Source organism: Habropoda laboriosa, unplaced genomic scaffold (genome assembly GCF_001263275.1).
Source record: "Habropoda laboriosa isolate 0110345459 unplaced genomic scaffold, ASM126327v1 scaffold89, whole genome shotgun sequence".
NCBI classification, from domain to species: domain Eukaryota; kingdom Metazoa; phylum Arthropoda; class Insecta; order Hymenoptera; family Apidae; genus Habropoda; species Habropoda laboriosa.
In genome coordinates this window covers 1,562,772-1,586,071 of record NW_017100263.1, presented here as the reverse complement: position 1 = coordinate 1,586,071, position 23,300 = coordinate 1,562,772, and the positions used below count along the sequence as shown (strand labels likewise).

At 36.2% G+C, this 23,300-nt stretch overlaps 1 protein-coding gene across 1 annotated transcript in view; it reads left to right on the top strand.

The window, feature by feature from the left end:
- LOC108573062 (matrix metalloproteinase-2-like) overlaps nt 1-23,300 on the top strand; it is a 177,370-nt gene that overhangs the window by 52,894 nt on the left and 101,176 nt on the right. The window contains exons 2-3 of the mRNA XM_017935426.1: nt 2,788-2,889; nt 7,931-8,100. Coding sequence (XP_017790915.1) covers nt 2,788-2,889; nt 7,931-8,100 — 272 coding nt within the window. The remainder of the gene's footprint in view (nt 1-2,787; nt 2,890-7,930; nt 8,101-23,300) is intronic.

Genomic DNA, 23,300 nt, shown 5'->3' with positions numbered 1-23,300 from the left:
TTTTCTGCGCTTTAAAATATTGCTTATATAGCCAAAAAATTTCTGATCGAAATGGAAGAAAGGATGCCATTATAAATTGACAATCATTGTTTTCGCGCCTCGCAAAACCGTCACATGGCTCATTACCTACTGCGCGAGTCGTGATTATCGCTTATTGTTGTTGGCTGATTAACAGCGAAGAAACAACGAGTTCTCCTCTATCTCCTACTTTCTCACCCTAAAGAGGTACGGATTCATTTGGGAGTAACTCGCGCGAGAAGCTCTCGAGAGTACATTTATGCATTTCTCGCAAGTGGACACCGCATCTGAGAATAACTGTCAGAGAACAGCGTCCAACTCTCCGAGAGTGGACCTTTTACAAGTTACTCTCAAGTGGTACACTCGAATGGATAGTAATATTATTATTCGAGAGTCGCTTCCAAAATACGAACCGGTTTCGTTTAACTCGCGCGTATTTCTCTCAAATGGACACTTAGCTTAACTGCTTCCTGAACCTTCATCTTTGGTTAATCGACCTACACATTTACTCACGGGACTCCCACGGATAGGTTTGGACTCACAATCAGACATTTTCCATCAAAAGGTATGTCGTAGTGCTTGCCATATCTGTCTTTTTGTCCACTAAAAGGTAGGCGAAGAAAAAATCATAGGGTCCCATTAAAAAAACTATAGGTGACCGTAATATAAAAAAAAAAGTGACCTACAAAGGATATACTTAAATCAGCCTGTAAACCTTTCTAAACCAAGGTATTTAAAAAAGAAGAATTTGTATTGGTCCAATAGTAACGGAAAGAATTAAGGAGATAAAGTTACGTGTCCACCCTATGTATTCGATAGAAGGCATGCCTAAGTATAATATAATCTTGGCTTTTCATCTGATATTGGTACACATTTTTCTGCTACGATACCGAAAAATGAAAATTTTGATAATTGCTTCACTTCAATTAGCCTCTCACTAGCATTGAAGCAAAACGGTATTCTCTCAGTGAGCATAGTGTGTAAAAGTACACTTAGCAACTGTACTTTAATTTCTGACACTGATTTAGTTAAAAAAAAGGCAAGGTTCCTTCGGTGTAAGATCTGAGACTACACACTCATATCCAGCTATAAAGAGGTTTCTGTAGAATTAGTCAATCGATGGTAATCACAGAGAAAGAAAATGTGTAGAAATTAAAAGACCAGCGATTGTGTGAATATGCACATACAACCGAAATACGGGCCAAAAGTTGACTTTGCAGTTCTATGTCAACGATCAGCGTTATCACGCTTTCATCTAGGAAGAGGATATACACATTGAGTCCAAAAGACTCCTCAAGATATGATTGTCTTAACCACTGGGTCAAATGAGGTGCTAGAAGAAACTGCTACTTCTGCAAAATTGGATTTCCCGCATCCAAATGCTTAAAATGCAAAGTGCATTTGTGCTGCAATCCTAAAAAAAATTGCTTTATTCCATTCTATTTTTTATATATAATGTAACAAATTTTTCTTGTAGTGTAAACAAAAATGTATGCGCAATTGTAACTAAAAGCGATGACCTAGAGTAGTATGAAGTTTATTTAATATTTAGGCTTTCATTATTAATCATTGAAAAAACCATTGTTCCCTTAAAAGAATTAAAAGTAAAGCTTTGGCTTGTTAGTCACCGCCTTTCCGTTGATCACTTGTTTCCTCACCCTACCTCGATCGACACCAGTCGAAAAGAACTTCGACACAGTTCGTTCAGGATAAAATTTAATTAGAAATTTCCAGACCACTCCAAGTTTTCTTTACCGTTGCTCACAAATCTGACTCAATACGTACAACCATTCTCAATATCTGCAACTGTTGGTTGCACGGTAGGTTTTCACTGTAGTTCGCGGAAGTTCTTGTCTGATTTTCAAGCTTTCTCCGATTTTCTTTGAAGAAATAAGTTTTCCTTGGCATTGATGGAAGACATAACGCGATTTTAGAGGAGAGAAAACTTCGGCGGTAAGGAAGGTTTTGCTACATTTTATTGAATGTTCTTAAATCTTGAAAGGCCGATTAGTAATTTTGCGAGTATGGAAAGTCGTAGGTACTGTGCAGGGACACTTCTCTCGCACCGCCTAAATCTCACGTCACGCAATTTTAACTATTTGAGTGCCGCGGGTTATTGCAGAAATCTGACCGAGAAATGCCAAGCGGCACGATCGCGCTTCTTTCATTTGATATCGAAAAATTTCAAAAATTTTGTTTCGGACAGTTTCACCGAATGCGACTGTTTGGAAATAACACGAAAGAAAGGCGCAAAACTGATTATGTGTAGGATTTTTGTTCAACTTTTTATAAAAAAAAAATAGACAAAAAATTGGATGAAATTCATGGCCCAATGCGGTGGCACGTTTCGATGTTGGCACTCAAAGGGCTGAATGATCCGATTTGTCGATGTTATCGCGTAGACCTCGTGTATAGTATATTTTAGAGAAGGTGAGCTTACGTAGCTGCTAATGAGTCAATATTTTTCCTATCGTGTAACAAAACTTTCCACGACCTATCGTCCTGAAAGTCACAAACTTGAAATGAAAAAAAGTTGAAGTATTCGAACTTATTATTTGTACCTAACTTCTGTGTAAGTCAAGTAACTTCTTTTTTTTTTAACGATAATCTTAAAATTTGGAGAAAAGGAGTGCAACTAATTAAACCGAGTTGAGGAACTATGCTCGTAATAGCATATTTCTATAAGCTTAGCTGGTATTGTATTTCGATTATGCCTTCATTTATATTTGAGGTTTATACTGACGTCCGTTTTGCTTATTTCTGTTTCAGCAAAATTATCTTATGAAATTTGGATATCTACCCCAGACGGATGTGGAGACGGGAAACCTTAGAACCGATGATCAGCTCAGGGACGCTATAATAAATTTACAGGTGAGTGAAATATTTTACGAATCATATCGAACCTGGAATGCTTGCTATCTGTACTGACTTAGTTGAATACGAAATAGAACTCTTCGGTAGTGACCAATTAAAGATAGTCGTATCGAGTCAACGAAAATAGAAAATCTTTTGGTAGTCGTCTTAATCGTTACGTAGAACTGACATGTTACACGCCTAACCTATAAGAATTAAGTTTTCACGTGCGAGTACCAGTTTTTACTGAATATTAACCCTTTGCAATCGAGTGGCGACTGAGAAGCGACATTAAACAATCGTCACTTGGTGAATAATTAACAAAGACAGAGAACAGATCTACGGGCCTTCATAAATTTCTTCGCCACAGTGAAATAGAGAGTACATTGAATATTTAAATAAAATAGTATACTTTATTTCTACGTTAGTTTGAAAAAATTTCAAAGATCCGTTTTGTAACCCTTTCTACAGCAAAATTACCTCCGAGTGCAAAGGGTTAAATAGTGTTGTCAGTAACACAGTGAATTATCAAGTGAATTCAAACGAAGATGATGTCTGAGTAAAAGGAGCATTCTTTGAAATTCAACTCACTCCAAAATCAAATCATAAATCATATGCATCAAGTAACTAGTATCAGTTTTCTAAAGAAAGATTTCAATAGAATCCGAAGTCCATTCGATTCATTTCACGAATCTCTAACAACAGACAGTATACACTTTGACTCTGAGAATACAGTTAACAACACTGAAATATTACTATTAATAATATACAGGGTGTCTGTCTTATCTCAATGCAGTGAAGTATCTTTTAAGGAAGTGATGTTAGGAAAAAAATGTTTTAACAAAAGTTGTTTGGTACGGAGGGGGATTATGTGGTGTAAATTTTTTGTTTGTTTCAAAGTCAGTTTAATTTTTTTAAATGTGAGGTGGGTGAGGAGCGCCGTTGCACTGTTTTCACCTCAATTTATTATGATATAAGTGTTACGGTCGGCGTACAATTTTTCCGGCAAATACAATCGTTAATTGTCCCGGCGGCAGCGGTTCGGCGGGTATGTCTCGACGGTTGGTAAAGGAAAAACTGAACTGGAGGTGTAGGCGTACTGGGTTTTTATATTGTTAGGACAGGGAGACAGGAGTAGAGATAGATAAAGATAGAAACGGAAAATTTGTAGAAAGCGGGGCCGTTCGTCCTCGTGCGAACCTGGATGCCACATGTGCGCTTAGGCTACTCGAGGACGAAGGCAAGTTTTAACCCGGGGAGAGACAAAAGGACGGAAACTAAAATCTGAAGGAGTTGGAAAAGGGAAAGTTCGCGTGGAAGAATAGAACGAGGTTCGATAAGGGTTTGTTGGCAACGACGTACTCGCCAAAAATGGAATGCTATATTTTTTTATACACAATATGATAGTGTATGGTAAGACGAGTCCAACGAGTACAATAAGTACCTACCAATATGTTCAATTTTGAATTATTGAAAACTTCCTTCTATGGGTATCCCCTCCACATGTCCTCCATCCTAAATTATATCTAAGATACTATGTTCAAATATTAAGTACAGCGTTAGGAATACAAGTTTGATTTATTCAGTGATACAACAGTAATTTGTTCTTCTTTTTAGTTTCTTGTTTCTACAGATTGAGTTCGTTTTCTCATTGAATAATGTCTTCAAATACTGTTACTTTTGTACTGTTGAAAGTATATATAGTGCTTCCTTTGTTCAAGGAAATCATCCCATAAATTCCTAGTTTGTCTTCCACGATATACATATGTATCAGTGTTTACGTTTACGAAGTGTGAATTGCCATTGAAGGGATATTGATGGAAGAAAATTTCTGGGAATCCCTATTTGTAAATTCCAGTCACATGGCGATCCTTCAGAAAAATGCATAATTCAAAAGCAATGAATATCTCAGAAGTAGCAGTGTTCCGTTCTTAGACGGTCAAAGATTAAGTCAATTGCCATCTTGGTGCCAAGGTTCCTGCCTTGGCGTGCAATTTTACCATGGGCACAAGTGTTTGCAAAGTCAGGCTCTAACTTTCCCTTAATCTGGAAAATGTCATTGGCCTCCCACGTTCCGCAAGGTCCATACGATCATTTCTACCCTCTCCTTGAGATTCTATAGGAGGGGCCAGTTTTAACACGTTCAGGACGGTGTGACCCACCGGTGGGTCGTCGATGCTCTTGTTTGCTGACATGGTCCATCGATGGGTCATTCAAAATGATGGCAAAAAGATTGAGTAGATGGTGGGATCTAACGGTGGATTACCACATTTTCAGATTACATACTGAAAAATTAAATATTAATGATAATACACTCTTCGGTCATAAGAAACGCTGACAATAGTGAATTCGTGAATTTCGCTGCCGTACTAAACGTGTTAACCCTTTAAGTCCGAGTGAGACTTCAGAATCCCATATTAGAAATCCATGATTTTCACATTTTCATGCATTCCAAACGAGTAGCCTCCCAATCCGAAGTATAAAGTGGACTATTTTAACCCTCACAAAAATTCATTAGAATGTATGGGACTCTGGAGTCCCACTCGGACTTGGAGGGTTAAGCTACGCCGGGAATAAGGGTAGTCTTTGGTGACGCTGAATCAAAGTTCATATTTGTAGAAACCAAAAAATATAATAGCTCCACCCATACAGACTCTCCAAAAAGACAGTTTTTCACTAAACTAACATCGTCGTAAACAAGTCATAAGACAAATCTATACCTAAAGGAACGCTACACAGTTGCAAAGTTCTATTTATTACAACCTTGTCAATTAAAAAACCTCGTTTAAATATACTCCACCGTTGTTAACTTAACATTGGAGGTGTAAACAGTACGCATAATACACTCCACATTGCTGTGTTACGTTCCGAACAAAATTCTTTTCTTTCACTTATTCGTCGACGGGAATGCGATTTGATAATGCATAGAATTGTGGGAAAGGTGACAGTTTAAAGAAAATTGTCGCCATAGGTGAAGCGTAGGTTTTCAAAAGTTTTCAAGCGATTAAACTGAGAGATTTAAAGTAGGATATTCGCCATACGACACTGCGGGTGGTCTGAAGAGGTAGTAGAGTACAACAGTCACAGCGAAGAAAGTATGCGATTCTATTATCTGAGAAAGGACATACAGTACAATGCGTAATTGGTTTATCAAGGCGAAGCTAGACTAGGTCAGTCATGGATGTTCATGATAATGTTTTGAAAGCCTTAATGGAACTATGGCGGTCCGTTATGGAAGGAGGAAAGAAATAGAGATAGGATGAGCGAAAAAGGAAGGAGAAGGAAGGGAGCGTTTGGTCCTAGGCCTCCTAGTGGACTCGTCAGTAAGGCTGCGTAGGAAAGCCGTGCCTTAGACTGTGGGGACGGTTAGGGTGAAAATATAGCGAGCAGGTTTAGGTCGCGATGTAACTGAATATTCGAAAGCGAGTAAAACAAATGCGATATCACACAGAGAGGCAGCTGACTAATCAGCTCGCGGCTCAGTCGACTAAAGCGGGTTTAGAGTATACCTAGGCTGTGCACACTCTACCCTGACTTAGCCTGATAGTCAGCTGAGTTACGCCGCGGCTTACTCCTGCTCGCTATGTTTTTACCCTTAGACTCAGGTTAGAAGTTTACGTAGTAATAGTAGCTTTGGCGAGCACTAGTGAGAAAGGTTAATTAGTGTTAGCTGCACAAAGTCACATATTAGGTTGGTCCACATCAGTTCGTGCGGTTTTCATTTTGTTTTCAATCAAATTCGTAACATTTGCCTATCGGCTATGTGATATACGTGATTCGATAGCTTTCGCTTTCTTCTCGTATGGTATCCTGAATATTTTGGTTCTGTGCAAATAATGAAAAGTTTTTTATTCAAAAACTGTGGAGTGTTAGATTAACAAAAATGATCATCTCCGATATATTTCACTTTATGAGTTTAATCGCAGTTCTAAAGTTGCTGAAGCTACCCGTAACATTGTGGTGGTTAAGTTAGTAGTTAAATAATTACGGTTGTTAGGTTCCTGAAAAATGGCGTGTTATACGAAACAAAGAACTAGTACAAAAAAGGGGGTTAGTTTCCAAAAATGAAAAACAACATACTATTATATTTTTATAATTAAGAGAAATATCTTTAAAGCAATTTTCACCAAAAGTACAACAGATTAATAGGTATGTATTAAATAAAAATAATATGTATTTTTTATTTCCGCTATACATAGTTCAGGGCTGCAAGTTAATTCACAAAAATGGAAAACGTAATTACCATTTCTTTGAAAAAATGTTGAATAATACTCACCCGAAAATTTTTTAATCTATGTACAATGCAGTAAAAAGAAAAACACAATGTTTGAAAATGTATGCACCTAATACTCCACGAACAAAATGAATTTAAAATTCTGCAGTCAAATCCGACACGACATCCACGCTCGAATGAAAAATTTCAAATGAGATATCTTTTAAAAGCTTTTATGTTCTGCGTTTTTCGGGGATTTCCCTAATTTCAAATGAAATATTTTTCGCTTTTAAAAGCTCTTATTGTGTTTCATATTGATCGGGTATTTCTCTAATTCTCAATACGTGTTCTGGGATGCCGTGTTGCACGAGGGTTTTCCCCAATTCTCGAACCGTGTTATACCTGTACCCAATAAGTAAATTTTACTTAATTTATTATACTCGTTATGTGCGACGTGAGACATTTGATAATATACAGTGCAGAATACAAACCACCTAACGAATATTGCAGTGCTTAAAATTATTCAAGGTCCTTGCAGTGTGAGGTCCTTTATCACCAGGCATTGGATCATTCTTTACTTTTATCCGTCTCTTTTCTCCGACAAATATCTCTACTTCATCAGTTGTAAAAGGGAATAAAAAAATTATCAGTGTCAGTGCACAAATTATCACACATTACACAGTAAAAGTTATAAGCGCCTAGAAACAGTCTTTCATGCTTAGACTGCGAACTTTTCAATCCACCCTCATAGGTACTGTACTGCGGTTATAAATGTTGGAAGTAGTACAGTTACAAATATTGACAAACAGAAATGATCTCACAATCACGAATTACTTCTCTCACCAGAAATTCGGCGGCATTCCCGTAACTGGTGAAATCGATGAAGCTACAAAGACGTTGATGACACTTCCGCGGTGCGGACTTGCCGATAAACCGGATCCCAGATACATTAGGGTGAGGCATAAACGATATACAATCCATGGACAACAATGGTCACATTGGAATCTCACTTGGAGGTAAGTGATTGTTTGATATTCCTCGTGGCATGTAAAGCTAGAAATTGGAAATGATATTTCCATTTGAAAAGATGCTGTAGATTAAATAAAATATACTAAATACATTTACTTAAAGTCATTATTTTTGTGTATTTTGAGAGGGTATTCACTCGAAAGTTTACGAGAAATTGACAACTTTTATCAATTTTTTTTCTTCCATATGAAAAAGTCTACATAATTCTCGTTTTGTACATTGATTTATTAATACTTTACTAACATTTCCATGCTATTACATTAAACAATGAGAAATATTTACTGAGATAAGTATTAATGTAAAGGATCACTTTCGAATTGCGTGGCATAAGGATTTGTAAATCCCCAGTAATACTACTATGAACACTAAAAACACCGTTTCTTGATCGTTGAAATGCTGCTGAAGCAACTCAAGTGAAAATATCACTTGTTCGTGCATCACGGCGTTCACGGTGAATTTCTCAACGATTAAATGACGCCGATTTAAGTTTGCATGATAGCGTGTAGACGTCTCCAAAACTGAATTTAGTGGACTGTATTTTTGTATGAAATGAATAGCATTCCTTTGGTGACTAGACTAGGTATATTTTACAAAGTATAAATTACGAGTGGTTGTTGCAAACTGTCTTAGGTGTTTACTGTACCAAAGTTGTAGAATGTCTACGTGTTGCTGATGACTGAACTAAATTCTTGTTGGTTAAAACCGCTTTGATGAGTGGGTGCATGAAAACTATGATTGGTTGTTCCGAGTGCGCCCGTATGCATGAGAGAGGATAAAGGTGGTGGGACGTAGCAAAATTACAAATATGGTTTTCCTTTTCCTTATTGCTTCGGCACATCAGGTAAACGGTGGACAAGAGAATCGCGCGGGTGAAACGTTCAGTCGTCTACATATTCGTAAACGACCTAAAAAATATAAATTCCTAACGACTCGGAACGATGTTTAATTTTTATGACCTGAGAACTACGTACCCTCTTGAACTTTAATTGTTACTTTGTGTATTGTGATGGAGCGTAGTTCCTTGTAACGGTTTTTTGGTGCGTACGCGACACCGTTCGTGGTGTATAATCGCGTTCTGATAATGCTTGTATCCAAGTTACATGATACGGGTATGTTAGCATCAGCTCCTTTGTCGGAGAGACGAGGTCTGGAGGCGTTATTTTAGTTTCTATCAGCCCTGGCGCCGCCGAAAACCGGAGATGATTATGACATTCAATGCCCTTTTTACAAACGACGTTTTCTTATCATAATACTTACATCTAAACATATTTATGCAACAATGAAAATACATTTACAGTTTCGTTGCTTTCTATAAGATACGACTGTCTTTTTGAAAATGTCCTTGATAACAGTAGAAAGGAGATCACACTGAAGACTGATGTTCGTGCAACGTGGTTGTCAATCGTCTTAGCGAGGAACAGCTCTTTTCTGTAGAAAATTATTAACGAAGTTAAGTGTTGTTAGAGATTTTATAATTTCGTAAAATCTGTGTAACACGCTGTATAGCATGCTGTATTCAACTAAGAACTCTCAACACGTTTCCTGCCGCGTGGGTCGCATGTGCCCAACTCTGGACTTTCCGTTCAGGCCGTTTGATATTTTCGCCAGTGACGATAATTTTTGCTTTGTTTTTTAGTGCATTTTAAACGTTGCACCCTTATCTTGATAATAATGATTTTTGCAGTGTTATAAATGTTACAAGCAAAACACTTAGACCTGTGCAACGCAGAGTCACTGAAAATCGGTCCAGCAGGGAACGTGTTAAATATCGTTGATGTTTATACAGATAAGCAAAGCAAAGATGAGACTTCTGACGTCATCGCCTGACCAAATGAGAGGAAAATAAGTGGTCAGGTCATCCCCACTATTCTTCGTTCCTACACTGCCGTCGTTTGAGGAAACGTTGTGGTGTAGGTAAATGATTTAGACAAATAGTTTTCAATCAGCTGTCGATAATAAAGGACATGAATCTTTAAAGATTGCATCGATTATTGTTCGAATAGTGTTGCGCGGCAATCACAGAAGACCCGACACTTGCCAGCGACACGCCGTCTGTGTTGTAGTGAATCGTCCAGTACCAAAAATTTCAATTTTTCTAATTCTGATCGTATCTTTATAGAAATAATACCAATGAATTGATGAGATTCTTCCGGTGAAAATGAATCCAAACACGACATAAATCAGAGTAGTTCTACTACCAGTCAACAAAATTAAATATATAAGATTTTCAAGGATGCTTTAAGAGAGACTACTATTAAGCTTAGTCCAATTTATATCGTGTTTGTATTCATTTTCACCGGAAGAACCTCGCCAATCCACATGGTACTCTGTTCATAAAGATAGGATAAAAATTATAAAAACGAATATTGGTGAATTACTCATCGAGCGTCTGAAATTATCACTCCGGTCTATTATCGACTGCTCATCAGTTACCGACTGCTCGCATTTGACTCGATCGTCGTCTATCGTTCATAGAACAGTAAGTGCAATGGCCTTATTTTATTGCGATTGGCTGACTATCAGTGACGATGTGAGAGTAAGTGCGATAGCCTTACTCTATCGCGATTAATAGTGGATGTCACTACTCCCACTTCTGAACCCCGGCTGAAGCCTCATCATTGCTTTGCCAATCTGTAGATGGGCAAACGATAGGTAGTTTATAGAACAAAATTAAAATATTCAATGGAATGAATAAAATAGTCTAATAATAACTAGTTTACGAGAAACAGATTCTATAAAAAATTAAAGGTATTATTAAGAATAATTACAATTAAATAAATTTAAAGAAGTATATTTATTGAAATGATATTAAAGAAAAATTATTTATATGACAGAATAATTAGAACACAAAATGTTTCAACGAAAACAGAACATTTAATTCGACAGATTGAGTTAAGTTTGATAGATAATTAAAATATTAAAAAAGTCAAATAAGATATTGCGAAAGATACGTGAGAAGAGAAACTTTATAATAATCATTTTATAAAATTACCATTGTAATAAATAATATATGTATCTATCAAAGTATCACTTTATGTGTTGATATGCAAACGTAAATAACACGTTCTAACCTATTTAGTTTCGAATGAATAAACAGTTTCACATAATCCATTTGAATAAGTTCAATCAGAAGAATGTAACTTCAGTGGTTCGCATTCAGTACGAAGAAAATATTTCCGGGTGCATTAATTGGAAAGCAAACGGTTTCAAATCGAATTATTTACCATCACGAGAACTGAACTTGTCGCGCGGAAACGCACGGCAATACGAACGAGTCGTGTTATTCGTTCGAATCACAAAAGAGGGAAGTTAGAAAAATTGAATTGAAAGGGGACAACTCGGATGCGATTAATTTAATTACCTTGGACTCGTTACTCGCCTGGTCCGAACACTGGGGAAGTCAGGGCTACGCTGCTTTTTCGGCGATGAAACTGCTGAATTGAGAGAACGAGAATAAAACTCGATAATAAAACAGCGCTTGAGATAGTGCAGAATTATTTGCAATTGTATCCTTATCAAAATCCTCAATCTACTGTTACACAATTGAACCAATTAATGGCTTACCGTCTGATGATGAGTGTCTCTGTTGAGCAAAAAAAAATAAATTTTTAAGAAATTTACATAATTGCAACAATTCATTGCAAATTCTTTATTTTGTGTTGATAGCTTATATACCTACATATATCTTACTGTAAATGCCCGAAATATTATGGAATTAATATTTCTTTCGTGTTTCTACCGAAATTAATTGACAAATTTTAAGATTTACTACTGAGCTGCGGTAAATGTCAGAAGTTTTATGTAAAGACATGTAAGTATCGTGATTTTGTTTATTTTGACTTAGGTTACGCTATATTCTTTTGCAACCTAACCTAACCTGACCTTAGGTTTTGTCGTTTCACTGTCAAGAACAACTCTTACCAGGTACCAGCGGTAAATCTTAAATTGCAACGAATATAAATCGGTAAAAGTCCGGAAACACAGATTGTTACGTTCAAATTGTAACTTTTACCGCGAGTTATTGGTAAATCTTAGGACTTGCCGGAAAAATCTAACATTTTCCAGTACTCGTGCTTTTGCAGTTGTCATTTGTTATTAATAGAATCTATCAAAAGTTGGTTCAATGGATTAAGAGTTGCAGTTTAAAATTACGTATGTATGCAATTATTCGTCTAGTTAAATACCTTACGTTTTACAAAGTCGTATTCCTTCCGAGGAACATTTATCCTACCGTTGAATATGCTGTGAGTTGATACCGTAGTTTTCTAATATTGCGTCACAGGCAAAATCTAGCCTGTGATTGCGTGCATTACCTATAGTCGGTAGCAGAACTCCTGCGATACCGATTATGTATCGCAGCGTTGTGTGGCGCCCCCTGAGAGCGTTTTCCACGCGACACTCCAAACGAACTGCTATAATGTTTTCCACAAATGCACATACCCATTACTAACGTCGCGGTCGGTTTCAATAAAATTCGTCCTCAAAAAAATTTAAAAAAAAAACAGAAAAAGGAAGAAGTAGACTTTTGTGTCATCAGCAAATAAATTCTTAAACTTGTTCCGCACAATGATCGAGGTGAGATATAAATAATACACGGTTCGTTAGTATTTAGGTGTTTTAATTAACGAGTGCAAGGGGCGAGCTATCATTCGGTTTAATTACGCGCCTTAACGACCAGACACAGTCGCACGGTATGTCGCACGAAAATTTCGCGGTAATTTCGTCTGGACGCCGAGCACGATGATAATCCCAGAAAATTTAAGGTCCTTACCCCGGCGGGAAGGAAAGACTTAATCAACGTTTGTCAATAAAGTGACGCAGCAGAACGATCAGTCTCGTTAGACGACTCTACAAACGTGGTGTTAAAGCGTGAAATTTTACAGTTTACTCGTGAACCATTAGCGCTTAGAAACGGGATATTTTAAAGTAATCGTCTGCCAGAAGGTTTACGACAATTTTTTCCAATTTCTCAACTCACCCGGACTTTCCACCTTCACTGCAAATACCGGCCAATAGTATTTAAGTAGACTTAGAATTTTTATGAAATAGTTTTGTATACGAAGCAAGCGGATTCAGGCGAGACTTCGTGTTGTCAACTTCACACCAAGAACACTCTTCTCACGAAAGTTTCATTCAAGCACCTCGCATAAAATTAATTTGGTGCGTGTGGAACGCATCAGCGCCTGCTCTAGATAAATGCGAAGAATACACAAATGTACGCGCGTTGTTCAAATATTTAAACGTGAATGAAAAAGTTACTAAAGTTAGAGTATCTAAACATAAGTACTCGCTTCACAAAATTTTCGAAATTCTTTAAATTTGTTTACAAGTGGTAAACTTTTTTCGTTCTACTTACTACATACTACTTGTTCCGAATTATAATTAAACGCACACGCGACAAATGTCTTTGCTTATAAATAAATGTTTACCTTGAAAAATTAAAGGAAACATCGATTATTGCACGTTTGAAAGAGTATTTCTTCAGCTTTGAAATAAAAACGTACTGTCGTCTGTAAAGAAAGCTGAAATAAATATTGCGATTGAAACGGCGACGCTTTGGTTCATTTCGTAGTATTCGTCTATATTTTCACAACGAAGATCTTTAAAACTATTCAAGATAGAAAGCTAAAATTTTAGACAGTTCAGTTTTTCGAGATTCTCAGCAAATGCTTTGTGTTTGAAAAAAAATTGAAGACAATTTCATACGTTTCGAGGGGGAGTGGCTCGTATTATAAATGTGACGTACCTCACAAAATACTGACTTTTTGAAAATTGCACTTTAATACTTTTGTACACAAAATGTTCCGAAGAATTGACGTGTGCAAAAAAGAAACATATGTAGTACCGTTTAAAAAATAGTGCATTTGCATTTGTTAGGTGCATCATTGGACCTATCAGAAAAGTGAAATAAAATAATTTTCCGTATTAACATTTCTGTTAACCAAACCTAAATTTTTGAATTCAATTCTAGTGTAGTAGGTCGCTGAATTCGTCTCGACGTCAACTACAATCCTATCAAGTCAAAAATACATAGTGCCCTTCGCAAAAATCAAGGTGTCTTTGAGTTTTTATTGTGAAAGAAAATTTTTGAGAATTTTTTTTATTGCAGCTTGCAGCCAAGTCGAGGCTGATTAACTTTTGTTTCAAACATTTTTTTGAGAGATTAACCCTTTGCACTCGAAGATTTGTTTCTTATAGGAATGCAGCAAATCGGAGATTGCTAAATAAAATTGATGAAATTGTTTAAAACTAACATAGATATACACTACACATATATTAAAGGATGTAACTGTTTTATTTCGATATTTCATATATTTCTATATTACACAAAAGCTTGTAACTATTCGTTAGATGTTGGTTATTCCGAACTGTTTCATTGCTTAGACCTGCTATCCTGGAAAATATCAGCTTTAATAGGTCCTCGATTAATTACTTACCAAGCGGTAAGCAGTTAAACAATTAAAGTTACAAATACCACAAGAGAAGCAAAAATATGTAAAAGTTTATTAAACAATTTCTAGTCGATGAATTTTTCGAGATTTCCACAGTAGCTAGAAATTTCCTATATTTTTTTTTTTTTTTTTTTAAAACTACGAAGAATTGATAAAGTATAGCATGTAACTAATGAATATCTTCATCGTAAATAAATTGTCGTTGAGTATTTACTAAAAATACGGTGGGGAAAATAAAAATTTCAATAACACGATTATATCAGCCGTATTAAAGTTTGAAATTAATTAGTCAACTCTCATCCTGATGGCGTCGCGATACGATTATTCCAAAATTATTTCTGACAATCGTGTTAACTGTTAATGTGTCCATTAACTTAACGAGGCAATCGTCGATCGCCGTAATAGCGAAGAAATTCAATCAGAAATCCTCGTTTCTTTGATCATAGTTTCGTCGTGTCATGAGAATCGAGAGAATTATTAAATTAACTCATCATCGTTTACCAAGTGCTTTAATTAATGGAGAATATTTTTTAATCTGCACTTGCTCGGAGTAATTCAATTTTTCTTTTCACGTGCGATCACAAAAATGTCTCCAGTGTACCGATTTCTTGTTGTTTCTTTGGACTGTTACGTTTAAAAAATTTTCAAACAACTATGCTGTAGGACACTTGCAGCAAAAGAAGCGTAATTATATATATAGTTCAGTAAGACCAAATTTTGTTAGCGTTTTTATTCCATGAAAATGAAAGTGAAATAATTTTTGCTGAATTTTTTCAAGTATCGAACCAAACAATTCAGAAACAGCGAATAATCGATAAAAATGTTATTGTTAGTTATCGTGTACACAGAGTTGAGAATTAAAGGACTCAAGTATTTATAAAGTTATTTCAATCTTGTCGTTTCTATAGCATACAGCCTAAACTCACCAATTAATTACACTATTTTCTGTTCAAGATGAATGTCGTTTAATTCAGTCAAATCCAAAAATAAAAGTAACAATATATTGTTGAATTGTTAACGCGGAACGTTTAGTTTAAACTGAAATTGGACTAATAACGAAAACGAATAAAATGAATTAGAGTAAACAAAATCAAGGATAATCGAAGGATTAAGGTAGACTGATCCTAAAACTTTCGCTTTTCTACTTACTCCGCGATCGTTTGTCAATTTTCTAATACATATGTTGTTGCGACCTGATTAGGACGCAACGAAGTCTCGGTTCGGCGGATTATAGCAGTTAGTCACATTTGGCCGCCAGACAGAGGTGCCGAAGACCGCAATACACCCCCCGTGGACGCACCAGCGCGACACTCGGACAATAGGTCCCAAAACACTCGGGACCATAAAACATTCGTTTTTCTATATGTATATTAATAATTTTTTTTCAACAAAAATAATTATATATATATATAGCTCTTTTAAATTCGAGATTTATAAAATAATTATTTAAGTTTAATTATGTAAAAAGTCACAGCTTTCGTCGACCAATAGCAGAACACCACGTCTTCCACCTCCGTAACACAACCACCAGTCAGAACCGACCTAATGTCTATGTACACTACCGGCCAAACGTTTCGAATCACCTGCTAATTTTTTATAGATTTGAAATTGATGTTGCGGAGATCGATAGTATTTTACCTTATTTCGATTAATATTCTTAAAATTGCTAACTTTATTCCGGAAATTTTTGTATAACTTGTAATGCACAGTGATTCCAAACATTCGGCCGGTAGTGCACCTACACACCTGAAAACCGGCAATCACTGTAAGACGAGTGCACGGGGCACATAGTCACCAAGCGAACAATCCAAATTCAGCTAAACATCTAATCAAAACAAGAATTCATCAAACATCTACAACATCTAACCTAACAACGAAGTTTTAATACACCTCGAACCAACGAGAACAATCATCAACCCGCGCCAGAACTCCTGTAGGTTTGATCAAGGTCCACGACGCAACATATGTGTACATTTTTCGCGATGTCATATTTATTTGCATATTCGCACACCGTTATGTCTCGCATTAGTAAGAAAAGCCTGCAGGGAGATTGATGAATACAAAGAAGCAACGGGAACAAATTAGGAGATACTGACCCAAATTACTAGGAGAGATTACCTTGCCGGGTTAATATTCAAGATCGCACTTTAGCCGTTGCGTCACCGTGCAAAAAGGAACCGTGCAGAGGTGAATCATAGTACCCAGGGTTGGGGGGAGTAAGAGGGTTGTATAAGGTTCTCTCGCGTTTCCTGAAACGAGCCAGCTCTTCGCTTCGCTTTGAACGATGCTCGAATTTTTTCCATTCCTTGCTGCTTTCGAAATTAGCAGGGACCCGTTTTGTGGAAAAAAAAACCTCTTTGCCCCGGTTTTTCAGTTCGTCTCTGTCGATTTCTTTTCCACTGAAAAGATGTATTATCGTATTCTCGTGTGACGAGATGACTACGTGCCTTGTTATGTAGGAAGAAAGTGGTAAACGGTGAAACCGTACGCTGAACATTTTTATTGAAACTTCACAACGCTTTTAAGATTTTTCAAATGTTTCTTGATAAATTATGCGACGATTAAGAACGGTAAAATATTGAGATGTTGGAAAATTAATAAGAAGATTCAGGTTAATAGGCTCTGTCGCGAGTTCTTTTGTCGGATCGGAATCATCGTTGAGAAATAGCGCCAGTATAAAATAAAAGTGAGTATAAGGGTGAATTTTTTTAGGCAACGCCTGTACCAGTAATGAAATGTTTGTATTTTGTCTTTTTCTATTCAATTAGATTTTGAAAGCTAATAAATTGGAATTTAATCAAATATACGGTTCTACCTGATGTGCAGTTGATAAAGCAGGAAACTGTTGATAAACTTTATACAGGGTGTTGGCACCCACTCGTTGTCAGTCGTGAAGTAGATTATTTTTGCGTATAAAAATAAGCACAGATTCACCAATACATAATTTGTTTAAAAAAAGAACGTTTGAATGTTAATTATAAAATTCGAAATGCCGAGTTAAGCGTAAAATCTAAAGTTTCATATAGTGATATAGAATCCTTAAGTCGGCGTTTAAAATTCTTTTTTTAAAAACTGCTTTATATTTTAACTATCCTGTCCTTATGGGTGTAGAAAGTGTCCCTATGTCGATTAATTTCGTTAAAACAATAAGTTCGTACATATCTATTATCGGAGATCTCCAGAATAGATATCGTGCAAAAAAAAATCAAGAACTCGCATAATTTGCGAAATTAATTAGAGAAATTGAAAAATCGACAGAAATATACGAGCAATAAGTATTCGTACAGTTACTAAATGATGAATTTAGCTTAAAATTTGAACAACAAAGAAGTAACTTGAAATCAATTTAATAACAAAAAAAAAAAGATACATTAAACATCTTAATTAATATTTTCTAAGATTTCCTTTTGATTTTATAATTGCTGCAGCCCTCCTAGACATTCAATTAACGAAGTTCGATATTATGCGGGATGAGATCTTGTTCCATTCTTCCATGAGAGTATTTTTTAAATCGCTTTTGCAGGAAATTCGATGTTTTCCAATTTTGCGTTCCTGTGGGATTTATGTCTGGAAATTATGGAGAAGTTTTTAAATACTCCAGTGTATCGTGTAAGACCCACGTCTTACAATATGTTGCAGAAAAACATATCCGTAACACGTTTACGTTCGAATACGAATGTGTGACTCGATGTTCTCGAGGAAATTTTAATTATCTTTGGACGCAAATATCTCGAAATTGAATGAAAGGGACAGTGTGGTTATTAAGGTCGTTGAACTTGTTTCTTCACTCTCTACAAGGATATCGTAAAAAATATAGCCTTTAAATTTCGTAAAAAAATCACCTGGTGAGAAAACCGTTTCCACGAATACCTGTGCCCCCTGAAATAGTGTGACTTTGTCCTGAGAAGTTTTTTTCACACAACGACAATTAAGACAGATATGTAGGTAATCCATTTAGCTGAGCCACCCTGTATAAAATCAGTGCTCACTAAAAAGTTCGTATTTGAGTAAATAAAACCTACACAAGCTTATGTGTCATTTATACATATACAGCTGACGTGGCACTCAAAGTATTAAAGTGTTAATGGCTGAAAAACGACGGCTTTTATAATGATTGGAGAAGCCTCGATTTATGAATAGAAAGTACAACTTACAATTAAGCTGTGAATGTAAAAGAAAAATCGCAAGACGTTTCAGATAAATTGCTTAGTAGCAAGTAAAAGCATACAATGCAGGAAAATAAAGAGCACAGAGAAGAATAAGGATAAAATAAAGTAAGACGAAGTTTCTAGAGGTTAGTCTTGTCTTTGAAAGGGGAGACTTTGGAGTGAAATTGATCAGTGTGCTAAGCCCCGTTTTGACCAAAAGGGTCGTAAAACCAGGACAGGTACCTTATTCGCAATTTACAAGAGAAAGTAAAGCAACAGCATTTACCTAACGATACTTTGAAATTAACAATGCAAATTGTTAAATGTAGAATTGCTTTCACATTTATACACGATGTCCCGAACAGTTTGGACCAAATTGACAAAGTGTATTCAAGAAGTCTAGTGGATGAAAGAACAGTTTATATACATACATTCATATTTGAAAATGCTTTACTAAAAAATCGTAATCTCTCTCAGCACCTCCAAACTTTCTTACGTACTCAACATTTTCTCACGTACTTTCTTATCGCCGCGCATTTATTATCTACATAGCAGAACTGCATATGCGAGTTGTATAATTACTCGTTGTAGTTGAAAATTGTCCCTCTGAACGTCTGACGAGCAGGTCATGATACTCTTTCAATTGATTTTGACATAACAGCAGCATAAAGTTTAATTATTGTTCGATTAGTATTCGATCGTTACCTTCTGGAGTGGTAAGTTACTGTTGGTAGACGTTTCATTTTCCAAATCTTCCCTAAAAAGCAAATCCCGTGAGCATAATAGCCTTGATGTATGTTCGTTAGATCCAATTCGTTATGATACATTTTTTCTTTTTTTTCATTTTTATCCATTTTATACCGAGTGATATATTGTTGAGCATTTATCAATGTAAAAAGCAAATTCACGTATCAAACCAACGTTGTCTCTGAAATTGGTCAATTAATATTTTTTGGTGTTCTGGATGATTTGAAAATCATAACTCAGCGTGATTAAATACGTTTTAACACTCGCTGTACAATAAAGTAGAAAAGGATATGCTTTCATACACAGAAATTTTATACAAATGTCCTTAGAATAAATTTATCTTGTACTGTGTTCTGACTATAAAGGATTCAAATGTCGAGCTACGTCGCGTTGAAAAATTAATGGCCTCGATGTGGACAGAGTTATATCTCCTAATATTTTACAACAGAATCTCTAAGATAAGATTATGACCTTTATATAGTGGACACCTGGTAAATTCTCTCCGCGAATATGCTTGAATTATCCCTTTTTATATAATACAAATTTTCTTCACCGGCTTATTGAAAAAAGAAAAATGCACTTTGCTCAAGATCCACGAAACTGAGTAAAGATCTCGTTGCGAGAGATGTAGTAAAACTGATCGTAAGGTTAGAAAATTCATTTCTGCTTCTGACATGATTGATAATAAAGAGTTGCCAGGTTGGAAAAGTACAGCAAAACATTTGAAATTCTGCAGAAATGTTGTTTAGGAAAAATAGAAGAAGCCTGAGGGTGGAAGCAACCTCTTCCGTTCAAATCTTCAAACTGTAGACTTTACAATTTTCTATGAACTACTGTGCGTATCATAAATGTACCAACGTTGGTATATTAATGAAGCCTGAATCTAGGTATTTTTATGTAACCAATTTATTTATTTAAACTCCTATTACATATAAGTCTAAAATGACCCATCATCATAATCTGTTCGACCGTACCGAGGACTCGAACAATGGAGCCCTACCATATTCACAAATAATATATTTTCCGTAAATTGGTCTCTCTCCTCGCCATCAGCAAATTGTTTTATTACCTTCGAAAGTCGAATACCCTACATCTGGACACCACATGCACTACACTCATAAACCACCTTCCGACCTCAGGATTTTCCCATCCCCTAATATAACAATTTTAGCAACAATTTCCCCACTTCGACTCCACCAGACAAACCCTACCACACGTCCCAAACACCAATCAACCGATACTCCCACCACTTCTCACACATTTCACACCACCAATCACTGTACACATCGAACTTATAAAAACACAAACACACACAGAGATTCGATCAGAGATTCTATCACCAACTTTGAGACATCACGAAAAATAAAAAGTAACAGTCACCACCAATCAGCCAGTATTTGTCTATCGTGTAAAACATATATCTCTTTTTCACCCACCACAAATCTCATCTACAAATTTAAACAGCACTCGTGCCATTAGTTTGCCGCGAGAGCAGTTCATGAATTCTTTGCGCCCCGGTCGAATTACGCATCGCGTCGCGAAGTTCGCAAATCACGAACACCCTGTGACGTTTTGCTTTCCGTTTGTTGCTCGAAACATTTTCCAAAAATGATTAATTATCTTTTTAACCCTTTGGCTACGGCAAATTTTAGTACACAACGCGCGTGGCAACTTAAAGTATTCCACAACGGCCGCAAACTTTCTTTTTCAGCCGTGTCATTTAAAAATTTGTCTCACTGAATTAACGTGGAAGAGTGCAGAGGATCAAATTAACGCTTGAATTAACACAGAGGTGCGCCAGAAGGCCCGGATAGCACGATACGAACAAATTTTCAAAGCGCCTATAGGCGCCAATAGTAGCGAAAGGGTTAAAGAACAAAATCGATCTTTGGATAAATATGTATGCTCGAAAATTTGTTTACAGAGACGATTAAATGGGACACTGCGACGCGTAACAGAAAAGAATAAAGGATAATTTTACTCAAGGTATTCTATATTTGTAACATAACTGCAGTGAGTGTCATTTCACAAATAGTATAGGGAAAGCAGGTAATGGAACTCGTTGGTGTAAAAGTTCAAACGAAATAATTTGTTCTTTATTGAAATTGTTTTTAAGTGAGTACCGAAGTTAAATCAAATTAATTGCACGTTTCGTTTAAATGACACGAATATTTCGAATCCACTTACTTGCGTTTGTGCATCAGCGATCGCGGATTACTTACATACACGCGTACATATCGTATCGATTTCTCTAAAAGGAAGATCGGATTGTAAAGGAAAGTAAATTCACGAAAAATTTCGGTATTGCCGACCTTTTTGACCGGGCAGTGTATCCTCGTGCAACACAAACAAACTGGAAGACAATTGGGTACCATGACAGCCAACCAACCGACCATACCTTTGTTCGGAATCATGGAGATCAGTGGTAGCACAATAGCGGCCAATCATGTGTCCCGATCGAGGGACGAGATCCCATGTCCTGAACACGAGATCACTTCGCGCCAGGTCCTCTTCGACTCGCATCTCCTGTCGCTTAATTGCCATGAACAATGGAATTATTGTGCCGGCCCAGGAATAAAAGCGTTAGAGAGGGGGGGGGTGGACAAGGGATGAAAGAGGCGAGAGAGTGAGGAGGGGGGGAGCGAATTCATGGAAGAACAGATGAGGAAGGGTTAGGGTCGTGTCAATCTTCATTCTCGTTTCGCACCCTCTCGTTTCAACCCATTGAGAGAGCTGTACCAATAGCACGTTTGTTGCACATTGCGTAATACCCTGATCGCGTTTTGATCACTGTTAGACTAGCATATTGGGTAAATGGTGAATCCTTTTAGGGCCAGCCGATTCTCTTGTTCATTTTATTCCCCAGTGATAACTGTTTCTACGTGTATACAAGGTGAGCTGCTAACTTATACATTCCCTTTGACACAGTCATTCGTGTGTTATTATATGGTGCAATTAATTTTCATGGACACATCGTTTGTGCACTTTTTATTCAAGATTTTGTTCGATGTCTGTTATGGAATTTGGTTAACGTAGGTGCGAATGGTAATTATAAAATTTGGTCGGTGTAATCATCTGTTTGAATGTGCATTCCTAGTGGAGAAATACGGTTACTCCGTTTATAGTGCATTCTGGATTTAAATATTAAGAGGAATTCACGAAAAGATAACGTTCAAAATAAAATTGTTTTATGCGCTGTGTTTGAAGTTTGTTATTACTACGATTAAAGTTAAGATGTGATTAAAATGTTAATGAATTATTGCTTGTAGGCACTTTTATTTCAATTTTCCTGTTTAGTTTTTCAAGTTTCTTGTTGTGTAACTAAATTTATATTTCGTTACATTACGTAATACATTACTTGCAATTAGTAAATTTTACTAATTGCATTAGTAACATTAGTTGGTAAATTTTATCAGTTACGAAATCTTCATTACTTATTTTTCAGCAAGATAAAAATTAAATTACAGATACGATTTGTTCAGAAAAGATTTTTAATCCCACGGGGCAAACATATTTAATTACATTACATGATACATTTTTGACTTTCACTATCTCCGAGGAAACACCTTTAACCTTTAATTTTTCTACATATTATTTTTGAATCGCGTGTCTTCGACAATGAGTCATCTAATTAAGAAAATAATAGAGTATAACTTGAAATTAACGCAATTCTTAAAGCTGTGCTTGATGTACAGTTTTTCTCAATATTATTCTTTTGAAAGAAAGCAGTCAAATTGTGTAGGTACTTCTTTTTGCTTAGTTTCTGATATGATTGCAATCAGATATTGTATAAATACTTGCAACGATCCGCAAATTTAATACAAAATTTATATGTTCTTA